Raw genomic sequence first — 25,565 nt, forward strand, 5'->3', positions numbered from 1 at the left:
CCTCTGAAACCCTCTGCTGCATTTGCACTTGTTTGAGGCCAATTGTTGCATTCCAACGTAGACAAATGAGATCCACAGGAAAGTGTAAGTTCCCATTGACTAGGTCAGCTCAGAAGCTAGGGTAATTTTGACCCAAGTACGATTCAGGAAACTCTGGGCCTGTGTCTTCCTTTGGCGACAGCTAATTTCCCCAGTGGCAGTTTAATTTCGTTCTGCACTCTGCACATCCTGTGCACGGGATTAAAATTAAAAACACGACAAAAACTACCTTTGTGTTTAGCAAGACCCAGACTAATGCTAGAGCATGCCTTCCCAGTTGTCAGACCAAGTGAATCCGGTAATCTTTCCACCAGCTGCACCAACCAACAACATTGGCATGACACTTAACTCATTATAAAAGCTGCTTTAAACATCTAACATAACAGAGACCTTTAACAAGACTTTCAGTACCTTGGTTTATGTTTCTCTCTCAGTTTCATATGCCAGGTATGTCTGAACTCAGCAGAGCTGCTGATGCTAGGTTTCTTATAGATAAGAGCTAAGGCACTGTCTCTAATGTTTCCTTGTCCTTTTCCTTGTAAAAAGAGCAACAAATTCAAAAGCTGGCCATCCTATAATCTCTAACTTCTGCTGTTAAGTGTGCGATGCTTTGTCGTAACCTTTGCATTTTTGCCCCCATGGACATTTGCTGTTTAATTTAACTGCAAGCTTCCCCAGTTTTGTTAAGATATAAGTCAGTTGTCTATGTCATCCTACACACCAGCCTAATGTGTTTCTTTCAATGGTTGTTTCCATTTCATTTCACATTTTGAAAACTCTTGTGTCTAATTTGGAGAGCCAGGCTACATTTATATTAAACATGGCATCTATTCAGTGTTTCTACAGAGAATTCAATAACAAAATTAGAATTTTAATAGAATGTTTTCTAAATATCTTCCTTCAGCTCTGATAAATCAAAGTATAATATTTGCGGTACTTTATTCAGCAGGCACTAGCTAAAATCAATACATTCATATCTAGGACCAATAATAAAACGAACAAACTAGACAATTGCTGGATATTGTTCATATCTGGGCTACTTTGTGCCTATTGCTTTGTAGGGTTACGCATGCACTTGAAGTCACTCATAACCTGAATGGTGCCATTCTCATGTGTCTCATACCAAGTTTTCAGGTATTTTCCTGGATATTTAGTTTTTATCTAATAGCAGAATCTTCCTCTAAAGCAGTAAGAGTTGCTGAATTATTTAGTGCATTTTAGCAATACCATATTATTAAGGCACCTTTTGAAGCCAGGCAAAATGGCTGCTGCGAGGTGGCTGTAATAAATAAGATCTTTCCAACAGGCACCTTGTCAGTGATGGAGTTGGGGGGGGAAATGCTAGTTACCTTGAAGGGCATGGTTTATATCATGTGCACGGAGTTTCAGGTTATTGGCCCTGAATTTGCACATAATTTCCACTGCATTTTTGGTGCTGGAAATGTGATTTTGGTTTTTGTTTTAGCCTTTCAGATGGGGATGGATAGTGTTTATGTCACTTGCTGCTCTGTAGTGTCTGCACTTCCATTTCCAATGGGATCTGGGGGCTTCCTGTGACACACATACTGATGCTGCCTGGAGCCCATTGGAACGGATTTAAGTAAGGGGAGCTAATACCTGTGGCTTTTGCTCCCAACCCATTGAACGTGAGAACGCGAGTAATGCACCAAGTGTCCCCTTGAGCCTCCTCTTCATTCATCAAATCATGGCTGATCTTCCAATTCAACTCCATCTTCTCGCCCTACCCCATATCCATTGATTCCGTTAGTCCATAGAGAGTCCCGACCCTCTCCTATCTACCCCCTGACTCCAGGGCTGCAAGCATGCTTTCATAGTCCCTGAATGATACACACTCCAATGAAGCTGCCACACTCCATTGATGCTTACAGTGAGGAAATGTCTTCCCTGATATTAGCAAAAATAAAGGCTTTTGTGTAGATCTTCAGAACTGACATCTAAATTTCTGCATTGATGTAACACTCAAGGCAAATACTCATGAGGCAAAGCCATGGGTAGATGGCTCCACAGCATCCTCTCAGCAGATGGTGCATCTTCATCCACACCAGCCTCTTCCTTCTCTGCGAATCAACCATTGCTGCATCCTTGCTTATACTATCCAATTCTCATCCAGGGAAAAATGCCTGAGCAGTTTTGTGAAAGTGAGAATGCAAGTGCCCCAGGGTTAACCATGAGGCGATTGGGCCAGAGGAAAGTAAGGTCATGTCTTGCTCCCAAGACTCTTGTACGGCAGGCTCTTCATTGCCCTCCTCCCCTCCTTTGTCATTCTCATTAGAACATAGGAACAGGGTTAGATCATGCAGCCCATTGAACCTGTTCTCCCATTCAGTGAGATCAATGCTGATCTGTAACCTAATTCCACATTCCCGCCCCATAACCATTAATACCTTTGGTTAACAGAAATCTATCAATTACAGATTTAAAATTAAAAATTGATCTAGCATCAATTGCCATTTGTAGGGAGAGTTCCAAACTTCTACCAGCCTTTGTGCGTAGAAGCATTTCATAATTTCACTCCTGAAAGTTCTGGATCTAATATTTAAGTCAATGCCCCTCATCCTGAAATGCCCCAACCAGGGGAAATAATTTCTCTCTATCTACCTGATCTGTTCACCTTAATATCGTGAAAACTTTGAACACATTTTCCCTTAACCTTCTAAATTCCAAGGAATACAATCCTAGTTTGTGTAATCTCTCCTCCTAATTTTGCCCTTGGTATCATTCTGATAAATCAATGCTACAACCAATACAGAGGCAGCCATTCGCAAATCTGATAGAATGTTGAACTACATACCTAAGACAGCAGAAAATAAGCCATGGAAGGTAATGATCAAACTGTATAGTGCTCTAGCCAGCTGATACCTTGAACATTTCCTCCAGTTATGGCCACCAAGAAATAAGTGAGGTGTTCACAATTAGTGCAGGGAAGTGCCAAGAAATGGATCGCTGTGTCAGTGCTGTGAGAAATAAAGGGAGTCTGGAGAAACCTGGATCTCAGATAGAAAGGAAGCATCTGAGATTTTATGTTATGAAGTTATGAAATTGTTAAGAATATGGAAAAAGTTCTCCAGAAAATTACCTTGAATTAAACTGCCAGAGTAGAGCTCATGAAAGGTAATCTTAGCACTAATATGAAGAATATTTTTCTTTATATAAAGAGCGATGCATGTTTGGATTAAACTTCCTGGTAGGGTAGTGGAGACAAAAACTCAAATCATTTAGGAAACAATGAGTCACTACAATAGAGGCATATCAGGCTCACTCTGGCTGGATGATTTAAGATGGGCTGAATGGCCTTCGGCTTCATAATTCTCTTGTGGTTTTGTGAGGGACTCCTCATTGCCCCTCATAGAAAGCCAGCTCTCTAATGTCCAGCACATGCCACTCTGGTTTCCTGCCTTTCATGAGCATTGCGCACAAGGCTCTCTTGTTGTAGGATTGCATTAAATAGGTTACGCTTGTATTTGAAGGATGTCTCCCAAATGGTGGACAGCTGATGTAATCCATCCTGTTACAGGGGAGGAAACGGTGTAAAGGCTTATCGAGCAGGGAAAACATATTGTAAGGACAGGGCTAGTGAAGACCTTAATCATAGTGCAGTGTGAGGGGTGATTTGTCCAGCTATCCCTTTCAGTGAGTGAAGGGTTTAGTGATATCCATGGAAACTATGAGCCATAATTGTCAAGTCATTGATCTGCTTTTGGTGCTGGGAGTGAGAATGGTGGCACTCAGTGCCACTGCAAACCTTAACCCACCACTGCAATCTCGCGTAGCCTCTGGGACTTCGTTCCATCGCTGTGATCTTGCTCCACACTCACACTATTACTCCTGCTGTCACCGCAGTGAATCTGTCCTTGGGCCCCGCCCTCCTATTTCTCATCTGCATGCCGCCCTTCAGCGACATCATCTAAAAACACAGCCTCGTTGTTCACATGTACACTGATGATACACAGCTCTACCTCATTACCATTTCTTTTAACCCTTCAAAGGCATCTGATTTGTCATGCTTCCTGTCCTACATCCAGTATTAGATGAGAAGAAATTTCCACCAATTAAAGCCATTGTCTCCACTAGGTGCCACAATCTCTGTTCCCTAGCCCCAGTTCAATCTCTCTTCCTGCCCATTGTCTGAGGCTGAACCAGACGGTTTGCAACCTTCATGTCCTAATTCATCATGACCTGAGTTTCCAACTTCTCCATTACTATGACCGCCTATTTCCAACTCCATAAAATCACCCCACCCCCCTCATCTCAGTTGATCTGCTGCTGAAACCCTCATCCAAATCTTTGTGACCTCTAGACTCAGCACTGTTCCAACGCCCTCCTAATCGGTCTTCCATCTTCCACCCTCTGTAAACTTAAGCTCATCCAAAAACTCTGCTGCCCATATCCTAACTCGCACCAAGTCTAATTTACCCATCACTGACTGTGCTCACTGGCCCATACTGGCTGGGGTCTGGCAACACCTTGATTTTAGAATTCTCATCCTTATTTTCAAATCCTTCCCTGACCTCACCCCTCCCTACCTCTGCAATTCTGCTCCAACTCCACAACCTTCTGAGAGATCTGCACTCCTTCAATTCTGACCTCTTGTGCTTTCAATGGTCCACCCAAGGCAGTCGTGTCTTTACCTGTCCAAGTCCTAAGCTCTGGAATTCCCTTTCTTTCCCTCTCTCTCCCCCTTTAAGACGCTTCCTAAAAACTTAATTCTTTGACCAAGCTGCTGGTCCCCCATCCTAATGTGGCTCAGTGTGAATTTTTGAAGGAAAGTCACACCTGCGAAATGTCGTGGGATGTTTTACTACATTAAAAGTGCTATCTAAATGCAAGTTGCTATTGTTTGCTGATCACTATAGCGCACGTTGTCTTTCATTGTAATCCTATTGGCTTTAATGCATGGTAAAAACGTAGCAATTAGGGAGTCCATTCCACAACACAGTCCAGTTGCATCACACTATGTTTACTGACAGCTACATTGGCCATTGCAGTGTAATTTATCCTAGACTAGGGAGTTTATGTTTTAGTCAGTACTCATTAGCAACATGCATGGAAACTGCAACAAAACCATCATTAAAAATCTGTGACATGCTGCAAGCATTTTTTTGATGACATGTAGCATACTTCGATATCCTAAAGCACGTAAATCATAAATTCTTTCACATACACGGAGACAATTATAATAAATAGAAACTGAGTGTATAAGTTTACATCTGAGAGCAAACCTAATAAAGAAAAGGGAGGACTGTAGGAAGCTCAGTTTATCCTACTCATGTCTGGAACCTTAACTTTATAGGTTCTTCATGTATGAGGCAAGCTGTGTATCCCACTGTTCTCTGTTATATATCCTCCATATCAGATAGCCATATAAAGGAATTTTACTGTGCTATCTCCAAGAGATCTTCTGCAAATTTCACTAGTTTCATTGAAAGCTGAGCAAATATTTCTCTGGCCACAAAGGCAGGTTTGTAACTCATCTGTTCTGACTTTCCTTATCTCTCTGGATATCTGGCCGTTACTAGCATTTTTTTCACCGATAATATAATTTCCTCATCGGTTGAAAATGTGATGCATTTACCTGGGCACAGAGAATAAAGGGATTCTATGTTGTCCAGTCTTGAGGTTATTGGAACTGCTGTTAATGATATGCATTGTAGAGAGGTTTTGGGGGGTGGGAGCAGTAGGGGGGCAGGGGGTGGGGGAGAGGAGAAAGGAGGGTAAAGGATTACAAGTATGTAAGAAAAGATTACAATCAGACTAAAAAAAATTATTCATTTATTAAAAAAAGAACTACTTCAATAAATGAAAAAATATTTTGGCCCAGAATATCTATGTGACAAAAATGTATAAATTCATTAAATCATATTGGTATTTCTTAATTTTCAATATATGCATGTATGGAAAATCTTTTGTGATAATGATTCAATGTGAGCTTGGATTAGTTGACACCTGGCTACAATTGAGATATTTTTTAAAAATCCTGAATATCTGTCTCACCTGGAAGATCTCAAGTCTGAGAGATAGGTATCATGAAGGGATTGTTTCTGCGTAAAAATAATCCACTGTAGCGCTGTGTGTCACATCTAGGAAAGTATAATTTGTAATCTGAATCTAAATTAAATCTTAATGTTCCTGGTTAAAAACAAAAAACTACTGCGGATGCTGGAAATCCAAAACAAAAACAGAATTACCTGGAAAAACTCAGCTGAGTTTTTCCAGGTAATTCTGTTTTTGGTTTTAATGTTCCTGGTGTTCTCTCATTTATTCGGGCCATTATTCTGTATTATTGAAATGTTCAGGAAGTGATACATACAAATCTTCATAAACAACATAAGAAAATATTAAACAAATTAAAAATAAATGAAAGCCAGTGGCATTGTCACTTTGTTTTATATATAGGCTTGTGTCCCTTCAGTAGACCAACAGGTTGATAAATGGGGCTGCTATCCTTTCATGACAGTTGTTTATTTAAGTACAGTGTAGGCAGAACATTCAGATCAAGATCTAGCAAAAATGTTTTTGTGTACATTCTCTCCTACCCAGCACTATCTGTTACCACTTGCCTAATCTATGCCTCTCCCATAAAGTGTCCAGCTACATTACACTGATTACACTGTTGAAATTGTTGACTATAGCACATGTTACGTCTTCCCTGTCCTGTTTGCATTTACCTGATAAAATCCTCTGAGCTGAAGGAAATAGAACAAATACAGTAAGGCTTGTACAATCTGTGAGTAAAGCAATTTGGCCAAAATGAAGCAAAAGAATTCTCTTCCTCAGCCCATGTTTTGATTATTTAGTAACACTTGAACAAGGTTAGCTCCCAGAACTGAAAGACAAATTATGAACAGTGAAAGTCTATCACCAGATCTTTACAATTTGTATAATATTTGTGGACTGTTTGTAAAACGTTAAAATCAAGAGCCAAATTTCACACATCAATGAAAGATACTTACAACAGCTTTAGTTCCTGCCTGGTTCTACTTTTCGTTTCTTTTGCCTAAAATTAAAAGATGAAATATTAAATGCACAGTGTTTTTTTTAAATGTCCTGTTTGGTATTCAATTGCTTTTATCTACTTTACCCAAAGGATTCAGCTGTCACATACCATTTATTGCAGCATAAAAGACCTTCGCAAAAATCGTTTGAGATGATAATTTATGTGTTTATGATAATCAAGGAAACAGATATATTGTATTATCAGATAAATCTGCAGTATCTGAAAGGCACTGACATTGTGAGACACTAAACTGAATTGTTCTCAATGAAGTTCGCCCCATAATCTCATCCTTCACATTAGCCACAGATATAGAGGGCCCTGTTTCTTTCTTCACATTCTCCCTTACATCAGAACTCACTGTCAGGTGCTCTTCCAGGACATACCTGGATCAAAGAAGGCCAGAACATAAGTGGCTATTGTTAGTCTGAAACACAATCTCCCACTACAGGAGAATGAAGAGGGAAAGGACGGTTGTGCTTTTTTGACATTCTCTGGAACTGTTGGTATTACTACAGAGAGCAGACGGAGGCCGATAAGCTCTCACAGGGCGCCTCATTAAAGGCTAACACAGTGACTATTATTGGATCAGATCTCATCAGGTGGAGAGGAGCTGAGCTGGCCTAGCATGTGCTGACACCTGAGGCAGCCTTGTCTGCTCCGACCTTGGCAATCAGCTGCCAAGGTCAATCTTAATTCCTTCTGCTGGCTGAAGAAGATCTCAGGACTCTGAGAAGAGTGGGGGTTGGCGAGAGAGAGGAGGATGGTTAAACAGGTACAGTGCTCCCCTCATCACCATACGGCTGAATTGTCTTTTTCAGGATGTTGCCACACCTGGATGCCACTCCATACAGAATGTGTGATCTCAATCAATTAATGAGAGGCTTTCTTTTCACCAAGAATAGCTCATTTTGTTCCACACCTTAAAGGAATAAAAAGCAACAGTGCAAAAAACAATGTTTGAAAGAAGGTTGTTTTATGATTGGAATAAGTGACTATTTTAGAGACCTATGGTTTGATTAGAATAGCTAGACCCTGATAGGGAATAACTAGCTAATGGATTAAAATTTGCAATGACAATGATACTAGTAAACTAAAAAAATGAAAAGCCAACATGAAACAATTATTATTCTCACCTACCCAGTCCCAATCAGCCAGATACTCTCAGAGTGCTGCAGTCATAAAAATTATTCTTTTTTTTATTTTTAAATTATTTGGATTTTTCATTGTCAGCGTTTTCAGCAAAGTGTTTGATCTCCAGAAAAATGCGTGTCTCTCTCTCTCTCGCATTCTTTAAACGATGTACAGAAATCCAAAGGCAAGTTAATGGTGACCAGGGGGGTGGGTGAGCCTTGTTCAAATCCTAAATCTAAGTTTGTATTGGTGAAAGGGTTAACAATGGATGATCTCATTAAAATAAATAGGAGGGAAGCCAGGGACGTGAAACCGTGCAACTAAATTAGAGATGCTCTTCATACGCGAACACTTAAAAAAAAAGAGGAATGTTTATCGGACATTTTTCCGCGTACCAACGGCGATCAAAGTGGGAAGGGGGCAAATGTAATTGCTCGGTAAGGGCAGGAGCGACATTCACCGATCTTCAAACCTCCCCCCACCCCTGCTACTTTTCACACGAGTGTGGAGGCAATAATTAAACAGAGTGCATCGCGGAAGCTTCACCTTTGCCATATGCACCCTGATACAGTTCCATTTGGACAAGTTACTGTAGAAATGGTTGTCACATTTTACCCACCATATTTGACAACAATAGCTGAGACATGTCATTTTACTGCTTGTAATTGCAGCTGTCCCGCGCTGATGTGCACAGATTAAATCACCCGGCAACTCAGTAAATGAAGATGGGTTTGATTGGCTGAATTAATGAGGAAATTCTGACTTGTGCATCTGTCTTCCCTTTTACCCTCTTGCAAGGGACGACTTCATTTTAAAACATAAGTCTTGTGTGTGTGTGTGTGTTTTTTTTTGTATTTTTTTTTGTAGTCAAACAAGAACCTGAAGGAACCATGCAGCGATGTTATGGTAAATTCTCTGCCATCTGCTTTAGTTGTAATGATGACCTTTCCAGCGCGTTTATCGAGTTAAACAATTCGCCAGTAGGGGGAAGTCCTCAGCAAATCCAGCAAGTGCTCCAAATTCCCCGGGATAGCAAATCAGTTTTTGTTAGTTAACAAACAAAAAAAATCCCTGAAGTTATTTTTCCTCCACACGTCACTCTTTTTCCCCCACCCCTCCCCTGCTTTCTTAACTTTGATGTCTACCCTTTCTCTCACTTTATCTTCACAATGGATTGCTGCGTACCTTTTCCCCTCACCATGAACCTTTCTGTGTCTTCCCCGCCACCACCACCCCCCAAATTCTCCTCTCTGAATTTGCTGCGTTCAGTTCTCCTTAAAATCTTGTGTTGCCCCCATCCCGCGACACACTTGGTCATTATTTTATGTTTATTATTTTTTTAACATTTTTTAACATCCATGTAGCCGGCCGGGTGTTGATGCATTTAAGATTTTGCAGGGGTTGGGGGGGGGGAAAGGCTGACTTTAAGCCCTGAATTATAACGAGCAGCGACTGATCTCGACAATGGCCTGGCAATTAACCATACTTCATCTCGAACTAAACAGAAATCTAATTGAATGAATGTTACCATCATTTTACAAGATTAGGATCACAGCAATCGACCAAGAAATATAAGCCGGGCAGGAAATCTCAGAGTTGGAATATTATTCTATTTATTGCAACGAAATATTTGAAATCTTCCTTTACTTTTTTTTTAAACCTTCCCCCCCCTTCTCCTATGTCAATTTCAGAAAGCCGATGTGTTGGTCTTTGGGTTTTAGATCGTCTGCTGCAGCAGTTTGATTTTTACTAATCTGAATATTGACATCAATAATTGTTGACAGGTGGCCTTCTGGAGTCGGAACATCCCAGTGTTCTGGGATGGAAATATTACTCGCTTCGTAATTTTTTTAACGCCAGTCAGGGATCACTGACGTTCGCTTCCTCCAGCGACCGATTTTCGCCCTTAACGAAGAAGCTCTTCCCCGCCCAATCTGCAGGTCCTCGCCTCCGTTCCCCCCACCTCCTTATTCTATGTAACAGCAGTCGAATAATGTCCGGGAGTCTCTGTAATTCGGACTATCTGTTAACAAAACTGAAGACCAAACAAAAAACTGAGCGAGGGATAAATGAGACACCCTTTCCTCTTGAATTTCGTTCTGAACTTGCGGCTTTTCCGAAGTTTTTATTTTGATTTCGTTTCGTTTTCAGTTATCTCTTTCGAGACGCAAGTTTCCCCCCCCCACCTCTAGTTAAAAATCACTCGCTTGGAAAAACATGTTCAGCCTGGACACAAATTCAATCCGTTTATTTATGTCCTTGGCATTAGCCTTGAAAGGAAATAATTTCGATGTGCTCCGATTAATGGCTCTCACAAGGGGACCTGAAACAGTTGTCACCAGTGACATAAAAATGAGATTTAAAATGATCAGGCGATCCTTTTATTTGTGGAGCAGGCTCACAAAATAAACTGTAGATTTAAAACGGACACAAAACCGAGGAGGACCCGATTGTTAGAGCAATTTCAAGAACCGCCCTAGTGTTTTGCAATGGAGACCATTCAACTTTCTGACCAGGGTGAAATAGTTTCACTCCTTCTGTTGGACAACCTGTGCCACGCTGTCGCTTCAGCAGCTCTTACACTGAAATAATGCCGTTGGATATACTCGTTGGAGCCTTCGACACGGGAGGGGGGATGGATTGGATCTTGCCGTAACGGTCCCGATGTGATGATTAAAATTCGATTGTTTCTGACCTGTCTTCGTTCCCGCTGTTATTTTGGGGAGAGCGGGCATTTTAACAGAACGATTGGAGTCAATCACATAATTGCGACTATAAACACCAGAGATCACCTGTAAAAGGGAGAGAGAGAGAGAGGGAGAGAGAACAGGCCGCCTAAGAACTGGGAGGTCGAGTGAAACTCCTAACTATAAGACAGGGAATGTATTTGCTGTACACCACTCCCCACCCCCAGAAAAAAACCCCACGGGACAGGTTCACAGGACTCGGAGAGGATTACAACCAAAAACCAAATGATCTGTCATAAAGAATAAATGATTCCAACGTCTACTGAGCAGCTTGTTTGAAGGAATATTTTAAACAGCCTTTAAAAAAATAGAGCAATTATATATCCTCTGGTGCTTCATCTTGGACTACATTTATAAGTAGGATTGTGGTATATATTAAACTGATCGTTTGTGCGGTGAAGGAGGCTGAAGGCTTGTGAAAATTAAACTTGGCGAAATTTGGGGCACTTTTACCTGAATATTAAAGCGAGTGTTTCGGATCAAATACTCTCACTCTTGTTCCCAATGTAAAAATGAGACACACCCAAAGCAGTCAAGTGGACCAATGTCTTTGGAACCGAATTGTTGTCAAAAACAGAAATGGAAAGGAGTGGTAGGGTTGGTGGGGGAAATTGAAATAAGGAATGGTAATTAATTCAATTACAATAAGGAGTAGTTTCTCTCTCTCTATGAAGGGTATTATCTCGGGGAGAGAAGATAATATTTACAGCAAACACTTTTGGCAGCTTTATATTTAAAAGTTGGGTGTTGGGGGGAGGCGGGGTCTAGTTTGCTGTTTAGTTGCAGTGCGAGCGACACTCGGTAAAGTCAAAACTTCAAAACAAATTGCAAGAACCGAGCAAGACTCGCCAGTGTAATAGAGAGCGGCCAATTCATATTTCAAACAACGCTAACGGCACCGAGTGTATTAATCCCGGGCGCTCGGATTACAACCACACAATTCATTGAATGTTCTTAATAAATCCGCAGAGAGGGGAATATAATGTTAGGGCCCGCACGAATAAATTTTACTTTTTATTTGAGTCGCATTTCGTACTGAAACGGAGTGAAATAAATAAACTTTGGCATCAGTGCGAGGTTGTGTGACCTGTTCGCCAGGAACCAGTTGTGTCGAGGTGACTGTGTCTCAGTGAACACCCCCTGACTCTGCAAATGGCTGTAAGAAAAAGAGGAGGGAGAGGGGACCGAGGTAAATTAAAATGTCCTTTAAAGTGCGCCATTAATTTTTGTAGTCTTTTGCCGCTTCATTAAACTGAAAAACCTGTGCCTTTTTTTTTTCGGATTGGATTGTCCGATAGTCGTGCACATGTCGTTATATTCACTGGAACTTCCACCGCCTGATTTCTACTGGTTAGCAGCAAGTGAAAGTGATTGCTGCCCAGTGTTGATCATGAACTTTTATTCTTTATTCATTGCAAGTGTAACTGCGACTCAGGCGGGTCTCTCTCCCTCCCTCTCTGAATCTTCCTGTTAAGGACTTAACCCTTTCGTGCCCTGTGCCTGGGGTACTGGTCGCAATAGCTGAAGAAAATGAGAGGCTGTAGAGAGGCTATCTCCACTCTAGCGGCCAGCGCCCTCCCAGACCCAGGCTCTTATTGATCGTCCCTTCCCCTTCCTTCTGAGATAACGCAATTACAAACATCAATAAGAAGCTGAAACGGGAATCATTATCTCCTGACAGTGATAGATGAGGGTCCAGAAATAGAGTCTCTCTCCCTCTCTAACAATCTGGGAGCCCGGGGGTTTTGGGCTGTATTACTTGTCACCAAGGAAACCGATGACATCCAAAGCAATGGCAGCACGGGGGGAATATTAACATGATCTCCTCCTCCTCCTCTTCCTCCTTCCAGCTACAGCTACACTTCAAGGCAACACACACACACAAACACACACTGATACACGCACACACTGACATACACACACACACACACTGATACACACACGCACACACAAACACACTGATACACGCACACACTGACATACACACACACACTGATACACACACGCACACACAAACACACTGATACACGCACACACTGACATACACACACACACACTGATACACACACGCACACACAAACACACTGATACACGCACACACTGACATACACACACACACTGATACACACACGCACACACAAACACACTGATACACGCACACACTGACATACACACACACACACTGATACACACACGCACACACAAACACACTGATACACGCACACACTGACATACACACACACACTGATACACACATGCTAATACGCGCACACACAAACACTGACACACACATCGACATACACACACACTGATATATACACAAACACTGACACACACTGATATATACATACACAAACACACACAAACACACACAGACATATATACACACACACAAACACACTGACACACTGGCACATACACACACTGATACATACACACACACTGACATACACACAAACACACTGACATACATACACATACTCATAAACACACACAAACATACATACACACACACACAAACACACACTGACATACACATACACACATTCTTGGACACACATTCACACACACACATATCGAGCTGACCCCCAACAAGAATCTTCAAAGCAGACTCAGCTCCTTAACAAACAGCTCGGTGTATTCTCCCAATACTCCCTGTTCCTTTCCCCCTCACACACACACACACACACACAATCCTGGTAAAAAAAATAATCGCCAGTAAGGCTCCTCTCATTGCACTGCTTTTTCTTTGTCCAAATTAAGAACAGTGCTCAAAATAATCAAGCCGTCCTAAACGACATTCCTGAAGCCGAGTGGAGGAGAGAGAGGGAGCGGGGACACACAGTGCTGGGAATATTCACAAGAATCATTCTTCGCCCTTCCCAAGAGATGGCAGTCAAACCTGAGAAAGATTGCTCACTGCCTGCACCTCTTCGTTGGATTGAAGGGATGGAGTGGGTCTGGGATTAGTTTGCAGGGCTCCACGTTAGCAGAGACACCACAATCCCCCTTTATATACGGGGCTAACTTTCTCATCACACTCCCCTAGGTTTCTTTGTGTGTTTTTTTTTGGACGGGGGTGGGGAGGTGGTGAGATGCAGTCCCTGGGTGGGGGGGGGACCCAGGCAGCGAGGTGCCCAGGAACTCGCTGCTACCCCCACACCCAAACACAGAGACGGAAAGTGAGGGGAAACGGCGATGTAGCGGGTCACTGAATTGCAAATGAGACAGGGTGCTCACTGCCCTCTTCATTGCTGGGGAGTGCGGGGGCGGTTGTTGGATCTGGTGTAGCTAGGAAACGCCAGGCAGCCCCGAGAATACGGTATCTCCACCAGCAAAATGTACTTAACGTGTCCTTTCAGAGAGTGCAATAAGGCGTGACTGGGAACTAATCTCTGTATCTGAATGTTTGCGGCAATTTTATCTAAATGAATTTTAATGCAAAAAGGGGCGGCCAGTTTTCCATAAGGACTGTGGTCATCTGTATCCGTCCTTCTTTTGGGGGGGGGAGGGGGGGATACTTTTGACATTAGCATTTTTATTATATAAAGAAAGTTTTTTTTATATTTCGGCCAACGTTTGAGCCGGTCTGCACACCCACCAAGCACCTGAACCCACCCCCACCCACTCTATAATGTTCCTTTATAAATCATTCAGCTAGCGCGCCTGGTTCCTATTGTTGGGTAAATCCAGCAGTTTGAAGTAAGCACTTTGCAAAAAAAAAACATTTAAAAACTAAACAGAAACAATAAAGCAGCAGCGAGTGACAAAATGCACCGTTTATGGAAAGCCCTTCAGCCTGAGGAGGAATTGGCACCAACACTTTTGGTAAGTTTTTTTTTCCATAGGGGCGGAGGGCACGAGGTGAAGCAAAAGTTGGAAAGAAATGTTTGTAGAAAAGGGGGAGGTCTGTGTGCGTGTGTGTGTCTGTCTGTGTGTGTGTGTATGCGTGTCTTTGTGTGTGTGTGTCTCTGTCTGTCTGTGTGTGTGTCTGTGTGTGTCTCTCTTTGGGTGTGTGTGCGTCTCTTCGTGAGTGTGTGTCTGTGTGCGTGTGTGCGTCTGCTTGTGTGTGTGTCTCTTTGGGTGTGTGTGTGCGTCTCTTCGTGAGCGTGTATGTCTGTGTGCGTGTGTGTGTCTGTCTCTGTGTGTGTCTTTGGGTGTGTGTATGTATGTCTGTGTGTGTGTGTGTCTTTGGGTGTGTGTGTATCTGTCTGTGTGTCTGTGTGCGTGTCTGTGCGCGCCTGTCTCTTTGTGTGTGTCTGAGTGTCTTTTTGTGTGTGTGTGTGTGTGTGTCTGAGTGCGTCTCTTTGTGTGTGTGTGTGCGCGTGTCTCTTTGTGTGTGTGTGTGTCTGTGTGTGTGTGTCAACTCCACTTGGGTTACAACTGAACAAGAAGCTGAGTGTTTACACCGTCCATTACAGGAAAGCTGTTTCTCTTTTGGAAGAGTCCAGTCTCCAGTAGCCACGCCTCAGATGTAGGGGAAGATCCTCGCTCCCAGCCTCGGCCATCAGCTCCCACTCCCTTCACAGTATTTTGCCAGCCAGATTCAAAGACATTCCGGATATCCGAGGAGCAAGGCTGCGACTGTCGCTGTCACCTCCGTGAATCCAAAGGGGGCTTTTTTTTTAAAAAAGAAAAATCATTCTAACATTCGTGGGCTTAAAGAATGGCATCCCCCAAACAAGTGAATTCAGCATGACAAAAATAATTTTTATTTTATATTCAGATTTCATGACCGCACACAGTTAAGGAAAACTACTACAATTGACTCCGTTATGTTACAATCCAAACCGCTTCGATCAGAACTCTAAGACTCTGTGTGCGATTATTATTATCATTAACTTCTTGTTTCCTGTATAGAAAAAAATGCTATCCACAAGCATCTGTTTAGAACCACATTAAAAGGCATTAGCTCATCCCATTTAGTAAATTTTATGCATGCCAACTTATACCAAACTGCTACTTTTACAAAAAAAATTTGCAATAATACATTTAATTATTTCCAGTCCTTTTTTTTGCACAAAAAGAATTGTATCTATTTACAAGGTTTACACAAATTCTCCCGGATTGATCACCGAAATGGAAATGCACGCAGGACGATAATGGTGATGTTTTTGTGTATGTGTGTGTGTGTGTGAGAAAACAGAAAAGAATGGTGTAAACATACTTGTAAAGACAAAAATGCCTCCAACCGATCCTTGGATGTTTTTAATTGCATCAAACAGAAGGTGATGTGTGTCAGCGTGGTTGCACGGAACACCAGGAGTCTCTGATGTGACAGTTTAGGGTCTAGGCGGACTACCTTTTGCTACCACTCTCCTTAAGACACTGCCTGCAACAGCTGATTGATCATTGTTGATGGCTGCAGTTTTCCCATCCTACCCGATTTACATCTGTTCAGGCCAATTCAAATATGGTGAGTAAATGAATTAGACATGCAAATTCAAGCCCGAGGCTACGGGCCTGCATGACTGAAATCCTGGGATGGCAGTCTTCTGCCCGATATACGTGACGTTGTGTGTGTGTAAAAAAAAAAATCCTGATAACAGTTTTCAGTCATTCGCAGGGCAATTGTAAGGCTGCCTTTGCACTAAGGAGGATATTCGAGGAGGACTAGAGCCTTGGAAACAACACACATAGTGTGGAAGAAAGTTCACATAGTATATTTTTTTTAAATCTATAAGAAACAACATATTATAGGGACAGTACAATACCATGTACAAGTTATAATTAGAGCAGTCTTCTCTCTCTTATCGTCCTATGTGATTCTACAATAGCATTTAACAGAATTTCTTGTCCCCAGGAGTTGATTCTCGCATGATACTTCCTGATTTCAGGATCCCTGTGAAAGATGTTGGATTCCGGTTGGTCCACAGTTGACGTGAAGAACAGAGCTTCCACTTTACTGCTTTAGAATCAGTGTCTGAAACTCAGGTCACCATCGTGGATGCTATTCCCCTTCAGCTACTGGGCATGGATGTCCATGACTTGTCCTCCCATTGTTGGGTCTCCTGGGTTAAGCATTGTGGGGCTAGATGCTGACATTGGCATTCCAGGGTGGGGTGGGGGTCCTCCATGCATCATCATTGCTGGGTGGTGAGGGTGTCCAGGAATGTAGGAATGCATGGGAGGTCCATGTCGTAATTGGGCAGGGTGAGGGGGCATCTGGGGAGGGGTGTAACTTGGCTGTCCCATGCTCATACCCATTGGACCACCCTGAGATACATAGTCCCCCGGCATACCTTGCAATCCTGCAAAAAAGCACATGAGACCATTTAAGTGAAAAGTACCTCTGAAGCTATTTGGAATATTAACAGCACACAAACAACACAGCCAAACAAAAATGGGAGTTATGCAAAATTATAACTGGTAAAAGATCTTGTCCAATGTATAATGCAAACACATTTGGCTACACTTGTGTTCTGCAAAACAATGGGAAGTTTGGACCAACTGTTAAAATAATAGTCTAAAAAAAAAACTTTCAAAAGTTTAAGTAATTGTGAAGGAAAAGATCACCATGCAAAAAGTAAAACATTGAGAGTAGCAGTCGAAATGTGTCCCACAGTTTGAAATGAGTCCCTCATTATTGTAGGAAAGGGTTAGCCCCAAACTTGTCGTGATGCAATTAAAAAGAAATTTCTAATTACACTGTCCCACTGGAGAATATGGGAACAACATACCCCCTATTGTTCAAAGACCATGGGGGTCGCAGCAATTTAAGGGAGACCTTAATCAGCAATCATTTTTAATGCTGAAAATGGAAAGATTTTGAGCAGAAAAAAAAGAGGGAGATCATGACCTTGTAAAAAGGTCAAAAAACTTCTGCTTGGTAATTGGAGGGTGGATTTCCTTACAAAGGCCGCCAAGGAAGCTGGCGTGGTGGGGGCTGGGATCACTAAACATGCTTACTAAACCATACCTATGAGGCTGTTTGGCACATGGAAGCAAATCAATAATGTTCATTAATTAAATCTTTCTCTGTGATCACTAATGTCTGAAAAGCAGAATTTGAATTCAGGCCACCCTTGGCTGAGTTTGGATGGAAACAAAAAAGAAAAATTGGGGCTAAAACAATAAGCCTCCTGCTTTCTGTGGGCCTTCACCTTCTGCATGGGTTGCCATGGTTGATGGGAACTGACAGGTGTATTGTTTCTAAGAGCTATAAGCTCTATAATCGTCAGGGGTGGAAAGCATAGCGCTCTCGCTAAGTAGGTTCAATTGGCTTTGCTTCTGAGTAATATGGCTCTATGACTGCTACAAACACCTTGGATTCAGGTCTCAGGGCTGTTCAGCAAACCTTGCTTAATCTAGCCTAAAGGAACAATTGTGAACTAATGAAAATTGCTTATAAAATATACTGTACCCACAGCTCCATAATCAAATAAGCCGATAATATTTTTGTAATAACCTATTAATTTAATTGGTCATGAAGCATATAATACATCATTTAAATTTAATTGACCTAGAAACTAAGAAACAATATTTAAATTAGCCAAGCTAGAAATTTCCATGCTGAGGTAATAAGTCTGTTGCATTCCTTAGCTCAATAGAATTTTTTCACAGCTAATTGTCAGACTGATCTTTGATTCCATGCAGAGCACATATCTAGAATTCACTTGGCCTTGATATCTTTAAAATGTGTATTGCCACATGAGAGGACAATCAGAACAGAGTGCTTTCACTACTGAAAACAACCAGGAGGACCTCAATTAGTGGCAACCTTTAGAAAAATTGCAGTGGAAGAGAATGTGCCTTTTTTTTATTATGCGTTGTTGATGTGGTTTGGTGTTTAAATGGATCTGAGCGCTCCAGGAAACTACAAAAAACGGTTAGTTTAATTAAAAAAAAAGGGAGAATAACGCTCATTTATCATCAAGGGCAAGGGCAGTAGAAGGCAGCAAGCTCACAAGGCTTTGCTTTACCCGGACCAACCTTTCAGGATTGCATTAATGATCTCTATTTTTGTATACTCGAAAAGTCAAATCCATTTGTCACACTGCACGTGATGGCATACTTAATTTGGATGTGCACAATTAGTCTGAGCTGAACTCCATACGCTGCTGTACCCTCCTCCATTTTGCCTAGCTTTTTTTAAAAAAAAAATTTAATTTTCTGCAACCCCCAAAAAATGCTTTCACGGGTGGTTAGCTTGAAAAAAAAAAGATAAATCAGGGGCCCTAATTGAATATGTAGGGATTTGTCTCAATTCAAATTATATTCAATGCTCCCGTATTTTTTTTTTGCTGTTGGAACGTTGTCTGATTGCCTTTTTGGTGTCTTCCAGGTTAGTGTATAAATGTAACTCATGCATCAACTGTGGCTAGACAGATTTATGACACTTTGGGGACATGCTCTTTCCTCTCCTTGCACTGCTGCAGACTGCTTACATTTTGCCAATCAGTCTGTTGCTATGGCGACACACTCCCCCCTCTGGCTGGTTCTTGTTTTTGTCATGTGGCTTGCTCTGTGTTACTGTGCACAGTTCCAGATAACAGCATTAGGCACAAATGTTCCCCAAATATATATATATATATTTATATATATGCATACACACATATAAACACATCTATATGTGTTTTTAATAAGTTTTATGTCACTGACGGTGAATTCAAGCATTCATGAGTGGGAAAAAGAAAACAGACGGCCCAGAAATAGTTTGGAAAAGAGTGAATGAAGCATGAAGTTATGGGCGGGAACAGCAAAAAGAAAAAAAAATGTATGAAGGAAAAAAATTCTCCTAGAACAAGATGTAAAAACAAAGACCCTATTTGTACTTACTTCCCCCTTGCTTTGCGATTGGTTAACTAGATGAAGATTACATGTAGTGCCATTGCCCCTCCATGCCCATATTCATGCCCATTCCACTCATAGGTCCTAGAAGGGAGATAAAAATCCAAGAAGATTCCAGAAAATGAGCAAAGTCAAAAAAAAACAGATAGTGCCAAAAAAGACCCTTTTTTTTTCTCTTAAACACCAGGATCTGAGGGTCAAGCGGGGTAATGGGTTTCTGCAACAAGAGAAACCAGTTTTCCCCTTTTTATTATTAGGCGCATAGAAGACAGGCAAGGCAAGGCAGGCAGCTGAAGTGCAGCAAAAGATGAGGGTGATAATCCTGATAAGCACTCTGAATTGTGTGGATGAAGATGTAAACATTGGTGAGTATGGAATATGAAAAATACATACATATATATATATATATAAATATATAAGTCTTACCAGGGGGCCTGATTCCCATATGTTGCTGACCATCCATCACAAAGCCTCCCATTGGTTGACCATCTGGGTTATAGGGTGCACCTTGGCTCACTGAGGATTAAGAACAAGTCTGGATATCATTTTCTGTTGACAATGCTCAGATCTGATTCAAACTCTGGAACATGTTGTCTGGAGAGGTTCCATAATACAAAGCATATGAACGGAGTTTCAACTCTCTGACTCGTTTTTCACAGTGCCATTTAAAACAAAAAACCCACTTGCCTGACTGATGTAATCTGGCCAAGAGTATTCGACCGTATACGCTCACTTTCCCTTCAAATGCTAAACTGCTTATTATTAATTGCTGCTTGGTACAGGCCCTGGATATTTATATCATTGTAACAGAGAAAAGGTTACCTAACCAGTTTAGCTTAGGTTATTAATGGGGGTAGCTAGTTGGCATATCATGCATTTGCCTATGTGCGCACTGTACAATGAGTTCACTCTGATGAGGATGCTGCTAAAAAGTATGGAAGGTTCAAGATGGTCTTTAGCCTATTCTTTTGTAGCAGAATAATCATCAATTCATTTATGATTAGTTACCGCAGTTGCTCTAGTTTGTTTATGTAATATATTCTTCATCATCTTGTCTTCAGGAGCTGTAAGGAAACCTTCTGTTAGTCAGGGCCCAGGAACTCTACTGGCTGCACTTGGAAAATCTGACACAGAATGTTCCATCAGCCCTGGGAATTTCATGTTGCTGCCGATCAGTCCACCGGTGTTCCAGTACAATTAAAAATAAAGTACCCTTTCTGTTCAGCAATGACTCCAGCAGCGGATGTGCGATTGCTTTGAAGCTTTTCATAGAATCGTTGAATGATACAACACAGATAGGGGGCACTCGGCACACCCTGCTTTCACCAGCTCTTAGATATAGATATCCAATTAATTCCATTTCCCTGCTCTATCCTCATAGCTCTGAACATTTTCCCTTCAAGCATTTATCCAATTCCCTTTTGAAAGTCATTACTGCCCTTTCAGATCACAACAGCACGCTGAGTAAAAACCAAGTTTCCTCAGGTCACCTCTGGTTCTTTTGCCAATCACCTTAAATCTATTTCCTCTGGTTACTGACCCTCCTGCCACTGGAAACAGTCTCTCCTCAATTATTCTAACCAAGCCCCACATAAATTTGAAGCTGTCTATTAAATCTCCCCTTAACCTTCTCGGTCCAAGGAGAACAATCCCAGCTTCTCCCAGTCTCTCCACATAACTGAAGTCCCTCATCTCTGAGACCATTCTAGTAAATCGCTCTGCATCTGCAAGGCCTTGCCTTCCTTCCTGATGTTTGGTGCCTCCAACTGGGACACAACATTCCAGCTGAGGTCTAACTAGTGATTTATAAAGGTTTTGCATAATTTCTTTGTTTTTGAATGTAATCTTAAAGCAAGGCCGTTCTTCTCAGACAGCAGTCAAACCTTTCTCATTTGTTCACTTTTCCTTGTCATGCCATGGTTAAAGAGCTAAAGATAAAAGTAGGTTGGGCAGAGGTCCCAGACAATGGAGAAACATGTCAAAAATCTACAAAAACAATGGCTTTAAAACACCATTGTACCTATTTTCAAAGTGTGAAACATAGGCTCTTATTTAAAGGTTGGAGGAAGTGTGTAACAACATCAGAAACACGATTTATAAAGAACAAGATTATGCCTCAGTTACACACATCCTGCAGAGGAATCTGCACACATTCTGTCCAGGTTTCAAACTGTCCTGCTATTAAAATCTTTCAGCTAGAGAATCCCACTCTACGGAATTCCAAAGCCCCAGGTTAAAATTAGTGCCATTTTAGTCAGAGGGTGCTTGAATGGTTTCTCCATTAGATGGTTACAGTGGAGGTCATGGCCAGAGCTCAAGGCAAAATGACACAACATCACCTCTTAAATATCATCACCACCATACTGCTAATTCCATTCTGATTGCAGTGGAGTGGGAGTTAGGCGCAAAAGAGAATCATCCCTGCAATGTGATTACGTGTTCATAAATGTAATATTTAGCCTTCCTTTTTTGTTGAGGTTTCTTCTCCATGCTGGTCTTCTTAGACCATCTATCTTCCATGGTTGAGAAGCCTGGCTAGCCCCTTGCTTACAATGCTTCTTTAATATCATTCTTGAGTTAGCAGCTCAGAGATGTATGACAGTGGCTCAATGACGACTCCCCTCTCAGCATCCTCGTCCCATTTGGGAGAAGGCTCCATTCCGCCTAGTGATGTTATACTGCTTAGTGCTTTGTCATTTTATGTTTGTTTCAAAGCCACAATGATGTAAGAGGAGACACAGATGTTGCTTTGTTTCATGTGCAGACTGAGAAAGGATAATGGACAGCCATTGGGTTATGAACATGTTGATCACATTACAATTGCTCATGGTTTTATCTGAAGTGTTAAACAAAATTAACAAAGGAAGTCTCTCAGGATGTGGACTCTGCAGCCAATGTAAGATCTTAGTGGAATTAATTTGTGAGGGAGGTGATAAGGGATCTTCTTCCCTAAACCTTTCCATCTCTCTCTCTCTTCCTTTATGACTTTGCTTAAAACCTACCTCTCTGACTTGCTCTAGTATCTCCTTTTGTGGCCTGGCATCAAATTTTGTTTGAGAATGCTCTTGTGAAGTATTTTGGGATGGCTTACTAGGTTGAAGGTGCTATATAAATGTAAGGTCTTGTAAAAGGAAAAAAAAAGCCTTGCATTTATGTAGCGCTTTTCACAACCACCAGGTGTCACAAAATACTTTACGCACAATGAACTGCTGTTGACGTGCAGTCACTGGTTTAATGTAGGAAACGTAGATGCCAATACATGCACAGCAAGCTCCCACACGTAGCACTGTGACAAAGAGCAGATAATCTGTTTTTTTGCGATGTTGATTTGAGGGATAGGTATTAGTCAGGAAAAATCCCCTGCTCTTCTTTGAAATAGTGCCATGGTTCAACGTCTCATCCGAAAGACGGCACCTCTGACAGTGCAGCACTCCATTGAAGCTGCATGGCAGCGTCAGCCTGGATTTGTGTGCTCAATTTCTGGAGTGCGGCTTGAATTTGGGACCATGTTAGAGGTGAGACTGCTACCAACCAAATCACAGGAATACCAATTTTATGGATTGCAGCAATGCTTGTACTTGTCTATGCATGATGATCAATGAGCAGTGATCAGGGCTTTTTTCCTTAGTTTCGTGCCCTGGTTATGACACGTAGGCAGAGAAGGGGTGGGCAGATTGATTTACTGACAAGTGACTGGCTGTAACTAACACTGCTGAAGCCTTGTCAAAACACCGAAAGGATTACACCGAGGTTAACGATAGCTTTACAGCATGTCCCGATGGATAGCTTTTCATTATAATATTAACATGAAAAATGCACGAATTTCCAAAAATCTCATTCAATGCATTGTTTTTCTGCTCAAAGGCAGGTTTACTGTTTGCTGCAACATTCAATTAAATTTATATGAATGAACAGCAGAAAATAAACAACCTTAAACACTATTAGTGTTAGTGTAAATGAGTCTACTGAGCTTTTGGATGATCTGATTTAATCTTGCCAGTATAATAATAAATGGTAAATGTGAACAGATAAAAAACAGAATTTAATTGCTAACGGGTTGAAAGGTTATGGGGAGAGGGCGGGAAATTGGAGTTGAGGTCAAAATGAGATCAGCCATGATCGTGTTGAATGGTGGGACAGGCTCGAGGGGCTGAATTGCCTACTCCTGCTCCTGATTTTTATGTCCTTGGAAGATACCAAAAATGCTCAGCAGGTCAGCCAGCATCTGTCGAGAGAAGCAAATTAACATTTCAGGTCAATGACTTTCCATCACAGACCTGGAACATTGGGCAGTCACTTCCAAGCTTCCCAGCATCATATTGGCGGAGGGGGTGGGGTACCCCAACACTGCACAAGGGAATTCCCTTTGGTTCCCAGGTAAGGTTTGTAAGGCAATTGCCCACCGCTGGGAGCCATCCAAAAATACGATTTGACTCGTAAACTATGGATGGTTCTGATTGGTTTACATCAATAGTCACCCAGAAAAAGTTTGAAGAATTAAAACCTCTTCTAACTTTTGGGTAACTATCGTACAGATCCAGACTTTCCCACACCCCTGATCCCCAGTGGACTCCCCCCCACCCCCACAACCCCACAGGATTCCCCAAACCCTCAGGGGTCTCCCCAACCTCCCTACTACCCCACCCACTGGACCTCCCCACACCCATGGGACTCCCCACACTACACACCCAAGGGGTCTCCCCCTATGCCCCCAGACCCCCAATGGAACTACCCCTACCACCCCCTGCTCCCCCGACTATTTCCATCATTCTCGTACCTGCAGTGTTTTGTAGGTGAACAGGTTGTTGTGTGAACAGTAGCACCAGGCAAAATTTTCTTTTAAATTCACTAATTAAAAATGAACCCCACTGTTTCAGGTAGAGAGCCCAGAAGAGTTGGATCTCATTTTATATCACATGCAAGCAATGCCTTGGCGGTTGCTCTTGATATGAATTATGTTTTCACAAAGCAAATGATACCTTTGTGCTCAACATTGAGGAATACTGGAACGCTCCGATTGTGACTTCCAAAGATGAAAATGCCCTTTTAATGAATTATGAAGTGCTAAGTGGCTCAACTGTACCCATTATCACACTGAGGACTGCATTAATGTTAAAGCAGAGAAGATGATGTGTTAGATATATCCCTTAACAAAGGGGAAGAAGAATAATGGGGCTCAGTTGAGGTACCTTGCCCCTGAGTCATAGGGCAGAAATTTACCTCATCGGGGGGGTTGTGCGGGGGCAGGAGCGAACCCAATTGGGTCCGTACCGCCATTTTACGTGGGCGGGCCAATTAAGGCCTGCCCAGCGTGACATGCGCCCGAAAGCGCTGAGCGCTCCCCGTGCAGGCGGTGGGGGGGGGGGGGGGGGGGGGGGAAGGAGGGAGAGTTGGGGCCTGCGCTCTTTCGCACGCACAGAAATCTCCTGAGGCACCTCAGTGCCTCAGGGAGATTAGTTTAAGGTTTAAAAATTTAAATAAAGAAAAGGAAATATTTTAAGACATGCCCTCCCCCTCATGTGACAGTGTCACATGAGCTGGGACATGTTCATGAACTTTGATTAAAAACTTTATTTAATTAATGAAACCTTCATGAAACCTCATCCCGCCCGTCAACCTTAAGTTTGGACGGGCGGCTCCGTTAAGTGTTTTAATGGACTATTTAAATGGCCTTAATAGGCCTTTGACAGTTTTGTGCGCCGAACTGAAAATCTAAATGACTCCCGCCCGATGTCACCGCGCATCATTTTACGCGTCGGCGAGTGGGCCCCGCCCCTGCTCGCCGACCCGAAAATTCTTCCCATAGAATAGTAACAGTACAGCACAGAAGGAGCACATTCAGC

The 25,565-nt window shown here is 42.1% G+C and overlaps 1 protein-coding gene and 1 long non-coding RNA gene across 8 annotated transcripts in view; both read right to left on the reverse strand.

The window, feature by feature from the left end:
• The window catches only part of LOC144690073 (uncharacterized), a 57,034-nt gene extending 48,181 nt beyond the window's left edge, over positions 1-8,853 (reverse strand). Inside the window, exons 1-2 of the long non-coding RNA XR_013578746.1 lie at positions 8,805-8,853; positions 7,011-7,054 (exon numbers count right to left, since the gene is read on the reverse strand). This is a non-coding gene — a long non-coding RNA (uncharacterized LOC144690073). The remainder of the gene's footprint in view (positions 1-7,010; positions 7,055-8,804) is intronic.
• A 6,768-nt stretch (positions 8,854-15,621) lies between these two features.
• Positions 15,622-25,565, reverse strand: part of meis1b (Meis homeobox 1 b) — a 214,816-nt gene continuing 204,872 nt past the window's right edge. For 3 of the 7 annotated variants that reach the window (XM_078556497.1, XM_078556499.1, XM_078556496.1), the window contains 2 exons: positions 20,149-20,238; positions 15,622-17,183 (listed from right to left, as the gene is read on the reverse strand). In XM_078556497.1, coding sequence (XP_078412623.1) covers positions 16,897-17,183; positions 20,149-20,238 — 377 coding nt within the window. In that variant the 3' untranslated portion in view covers positions 15,622-16,896. Of the gene's footprint in view, positions 17,184-19,710; positions 19,807-20,148; positions 20,239-25,565 lie in introns of all 7 variants that reach the window. The other 4 variants (XM_078556501.1, XM_078556500.1, XM_078556502.1 and 1 more) reach the window with 3 other exon arrangements.

The sequence above is a fragment of the Cetorhinus maximus genome, chromosome 14 (genome assembly GCF_964194155.1).
Source record: "Cetorhinus maximus chromosome 14, sCetMax3.hap1.1, whole genome shotgun sequence".
Lineage (NCBI taxonomy): Eukaryota > Metazoa > Chordata > Chondrichthyes > Lamniformes > Cetorhinidae > Cetorhinus > Cetorhinus maximus.